The sequence below is a fragment of the Penaeus chinensis genome, chromosome 32, assembly GCF_019202785.1.
Source record: "Penaeus chinensis breed Huanghai No. 1 chromosome 32, ASM1920278v2, whole genome shotgun sequence".
Lineage (NCBI taxonomy): Eukaryota > Metazoa > Arthropoda > Malacostraca > Decapoda > Penaeidae > Penaeus > Penaeus chinensis.
Window position 1 is genome coordinate 24451530 of NC_061850.1, and position 5000 is coordinate 24456529.

Genomic DNA, 5000 nt, shown 5'->3' on the forward strand with positions numbered 1-5000 from the left:
CCAAACCCTCACACTCCTGAAGCTAATACTCCGCCCCTCGTCCGCAGGTCTCCACACCGATGTCGTTCCAGATCACTCCCCTTCCAGGCACGCATCCCCTCGCCGTCTTCGTCAATCCTAAGAGTGGAGGCAGACAAGGGGCGAGGATATTGAGGAAGTTCCAGGTAAAGGGGAGGAAAGGGGGAGAGGGAGGAGATGAGGAGAGGAGGATTTGGAGAGAGGGATAGGATGGGGAAGGGGAAGGGGGAGTGGAGGGATGGAAAGAGGATGAGGGGATGGAAGGAGAGGGGAGTGGGAAGGATGGAAGAGGAATGAGAGGGGAAGATAGAAGTGGAAAGAGAGATAGAAGGGAATAAAGCGGGATGGGAGGGCAGACAGGAACAGGAGGAGAGAAAGAAAGTGACAGAAGGAAAGAAAGAGAGGGTGGTTTGAATTACAGAGAAAGAGAGAGAGGAGGGGGCGTTGCATGCACGTTCCTTGCAACCAAAGGGAGTTAAGATCCGGAGAAGAAAAAAATCTTTGGAAGTGAATAGATGCCACAATCAAAACGTCTAATATCTATTGTAATAATGGACAAAGACAAGTGATAGATTAGTTTCTACACGGACATAATATCAAAATGAATATCTATAGCATAAAAAGTATCTACATGAACATATCAAACTCAGTTTTAAAAACAGTATGAAAATGTATGTGTGTATATATATATGTATGTATAGATAAATAAATAAATAGAAGATAGATAGATAAATAGACAGATATGTATACAGAATAGATAGATAAATGGATAGATATGTAGATAGAATAGATATATAGACATATAGACAGATAGATAGATATATAGATAGATAGATAAATAGATGAATAAATATATAATATCAAAATATTTCTAATCAGCTGTTTTCCCCGTGCCTCCTACCCACCCAGTACCTGCTGAACCCCCGCCAGGTGTACAACCTCGCGAAGGACGGTCCTCTGGCGGGCCTGCAGCTGTTCAAGGACGTGCCCAATGTCAGGGTCATCGTCTGTGGAGGAGACGGTACCATAGGCTGGATTCTTGAACAGATGGGTGGGTGGCCTGGTGCTTATGACTTGCTGGTCTTTTTCTTTTCTTTTCTTCTTATTATTATTCTTTTTGTTTATTTATTTGTTTCTTTTTTCTTTCTTTCTGTTTTCTTCTGTTGTTTTTTTCTACTGTTTTGTCTGTTTTGTTACGTTATCTTTTCAGTTCAGTTTTATATCGGTTTATGAATATTAACACATACATAGTAAGATGTACACAAAGAAAATAAGGAAACAGTCACATTAAAAAAATGGTGAACAAATAACCATCACGGTTATTTAACTCTGATACGATATTCCAACATCCTCGAATGTTGCCGTTACTAGTCGGGAGTATTTTGATCCCCCCCCCCCCCCTATCAACACACTCCCGACTCTCCCTCCCCCTAAACACTCTCCCTCTCCCTCCCCTCCCTCAGTACACTCCTTCCTTCTACCCTCCCTCAATGCACCCCCTCCCCCCTTCTCCAAATCCTACATACCCTGATCCCCGTCTGTGTCTCCTTCAGATAAAGTACAGTGGAGTGTGGCCCCGTGTGTAGGCATCATCCCCCTTGGCACGGGCAACGACTTGGCACGGTGCCTTCGATGGGGTCCCGGATATGAGGGAGAGAGTCTTCATAAAGTCCTTAAGGTAAAGTACTTAAGTGGAGGTAAAGTACAAGGTTGAATGCAATTGGCAGGGAAAAGATGCGTTTTTTTTTTTTTTTTTTTTTTTTTTTAATATCACTCGGTTTTTTTTTCCTCTCTCTTTTCGGTTTTGCCATGTAATTGTTGTTGTTGTTTGTTTGTTTTTCTTGTATAGTGGGAAATACATTTTTCAATAAATTACAAACCATAATCGGTAAACAAACATCTATTTTTGTTAACATGAGACAATACCTCCACCTGTAACTACAGTTAAACAACCAACCACTAACCCAACCACAGAAACAACCTTAATGACCCACAACCTCCCTGATAACTCATCTTCCTCCCTGGTAACTCTTCTCCCTCCCTGGATGCTGCAGAAGATCGAAAAGTCGACGGTGGTGATGATGGACAGGTGGCACATCGAAGTCTCGGAGCAAACAGGGACGCACGAAGACATGGACGAGGTGGCGGACAAGATCCCTTATAATATCGTCAACAACTACTTTAGTATAGGCGTGGTGAGTGTTCCAAAACGTCCTTGTTTGGTGTGCCGTTTTCAAAGCGTATTTCGGTATGTGAAGAACGTACATATGTCAGTCAAGATACGTTGCTGGGAACTATTATGTCATGTATGAATGTCATGGAAGATATAACGCATCTTGGTGTTATATTTTTCTTAGAATTACATAGTTAAGTTCCGAATTATTAAGAGTGAGTTTTTCCAAAATGTGTGAAAGTTTATTCGCTGTGACGTTTTCAAGGTGTCTGTATTTGGGTTTGTTCCTAGAGCGTCTCGGTGTTATGGCGTGTATGAATGATGTAACTCGGTGTTGTATCTTCATCGGAATTAAATAGTTTAGTAAAGTGCGAATTGTGTATAAAAAAAAAAATGTCGCGAACAACACCTTTGAATGGCATATTCGAATTCTCTTAGATCATTATTAAGAGAACTAGCAAGAGGTACGGAGACGATATGATTCGCAATATAATTTGGTTATGTCAGTCTAAAGAAGATACATCACGTGTTTATCATAATGATATCTGTAATATCTTAATCCTTTTCATACATTGAATGTTAAATGGTAATTTGTTCGTTGTGGTTCAGATATTTATTCATTCATTTCAGAAGAACTTTATTTTTTCTCTCTCTCATTTTTTTTTCCAGCCCAACTTAAAATCACACTAAATTTTCTATCTTACGAATTTCTACAGTACTTTCCCAGAAAATAATTACTTTAATCAAATGATCTGTAAAACAAATAACCCTTCCTATAATTAAAAGATCTGTAAAACAAATAACCCTATCTATAATTAAAAGTTCTGTAAAACAAATAACCCTTTCTATAATTAAAAGATCTGAGAATGAATAAACCCATTTGAACATAAACTGAACACATATCCTCGTTCCACAGGATGCGGCGATCTGCGTGAAGTTCCACCTCGAGCGGGAGAGGAATCCGGAAAAGTTTAACAGCAGGATGAAAAACAAACTTTGGTACTTCGAGTATGCAACTTCTGAAACCTTCGCCGCCTCCTGCAAGAATCTGCACGAGGATATTGACATCATGGTAAGATGGGAGGGAGGGAGGGAGGGTGGGAGGGGGAGAGAGGGAGGGAGGGAGGGTGGGAGGGTGGGAGAGGGAGAAGGAGAGGGTGGTAGGGAGAGAGAGAGGGTGAAAGGTAGAGAGAGAGGGTGGGAGGGAGAGGTAGGGAGAGGGAGAAGGTAGGGAGAGAGAGAGAGAGGGAGAGAGAGAGAGAGAGAGAGAGAGAGAGAGAGAGAGAGAGAGAGAGAGAGAGAGAGAGAGAGAGAGAGAGCGAGTGAAAGAGAAAGAAGGAAAGAAAAAAAAATTCACATATACTTCTGTTACAAACCAACATCAACTCACCACCTGTCTCTCACACAGCTCCCGCATTCTCTTTATCCTTACTATCCCTCCCCCCCCCCTTTTTTTTTACCTTTACAGAGAGATCTAGAAAGAAAGAAAGATCGAGAGAGAAAGGAGCGAAAGAGATAGAAAAGAAAGAAAGAACGAGAGAGAAAGGAGCGAAAGAGATAGAAAAGAAAGAAAGAACGAGAGAGAAAAGAAAGAAAGAGCGAGAGAGTATAAAAAGCAAGAAGAAGGAAAGACCGAGACAAAAAAAAGAAAGAAAGAAAGAACGAGATAAAAAAAAAATAAACACTTATACTTTTCTTAGAAACTAACCAACCCACTAACCAACCCACCAGCTCTCTCTCAAACCCTCTAACACAACTCCAGCCTTCTCTTTATCTTTACTATCCCTCCCACCACAGCCGCCCTGCCATTTAACCCCACATTGCCGCCCCTTTCACCCGCCTTTTCCCCTCTCCAGTGCGACGGCGTGTCCCTCGACCTCTCCAACGGCCCCTCCCTCCAAGGCATCGCCCTCTTAAACATCCCCTACACCCACGGCGGCTCCAACATGTGGGGGGACAACGCCACGAAGAAGAGGACGAAAGCGACGAAGAGCAAGAAGAAAAAGGACAGGGAGAGGGAGCTGTCGACGTCCTCCTTCACGTCGGCGGATTTGAGCAATGCGATACAGGGTGAGGGTTTGTTTATTTTGGTCTTTTCTCTTTCGTTTTTATTGATTTATCTATTTATTTTTAGGTTTTATTTGTTTATCTATTCATTTTTTAGTTTTTATGTATAGGGATAGGGGAAAAGGAAGAGGAGGAGTATGTGGAAGATGAAAAGAAAGACAAGAGTTATTTCTATAGACTATACTATACTACACTAAAGCTTACAAATGTTGTTTTTTGTGTGTGTCGTTTATGCAACATAACAAAACACATCACACACCGGTATATAGGACCCGCCCGCCCCCCCCCACACACGAACATCAGACCTTTTCCACCAACACATACTGAAACACCGTCACTTTTCTGCCCACAAACTCACACACCCCAAACGTAACAATAATTCCATCTTATCACACTCTCATCCCAAAGAGACATCCCCATATCCGGTTCCCTTCCAACCAATCTTCATCACACTCTATTTCCCTTATTACCAATCCTCATCACACTGTCGTCCCAAGGAGACATCACCATACGTTTCCCTTCCCTTTCCTCTCATCACACTTTCTCCCCAAAGAGACGTCACTTCCCCCTATTATCATTCTTACTAGTCCCTTCTCATCACACACTCGGTCTCCCTCCAAACAGACCACATTACCACATCTTTCCATCCTAATGAAACGTGTCCCTGCCCTTCTTCCTTCCTAGCAATCTATTTTCATCCTAATGAAACATCTTTCTTCCCTTCTTCCTTCCTAGCAATCTC

The 5000-nt window shown here is 42.1% G+C and overlaps 1 protein-coding gene across 1 annotated transcript in view; it reads left to right on the plus strand.

Moving 5' to 3' along the window:
* The window catches only part of LOC125042481 (diacylglycerol kinase 1-like), a 24377-nt gene that overhangs the window by 16864 nt on the left and 2513 nt on the right, over positions 1-5000 (plus strand). Inside the window, exons 10-15 of the mRNA XM_047638121.1 lie at positions 48-164; positions 928-1069; positions 1572-1696; positions 2073-2213; positions 3108-3263; positions 4048-4261. Coding sequence (XP_047494077.1) covers positions 48-164; positions 928-1069; positions 1572-1696; positions 2073-2213; positions 3108-3263; positions 4048-4261 — 895 coding nt within the window. The remainder of the gene's footprint in view (positions 1-47; positions 165-927; positions 1070-1571; positions 1697-2072; positions 2214-3107; positions 3264-4047; positions 4262-5000) is intronic.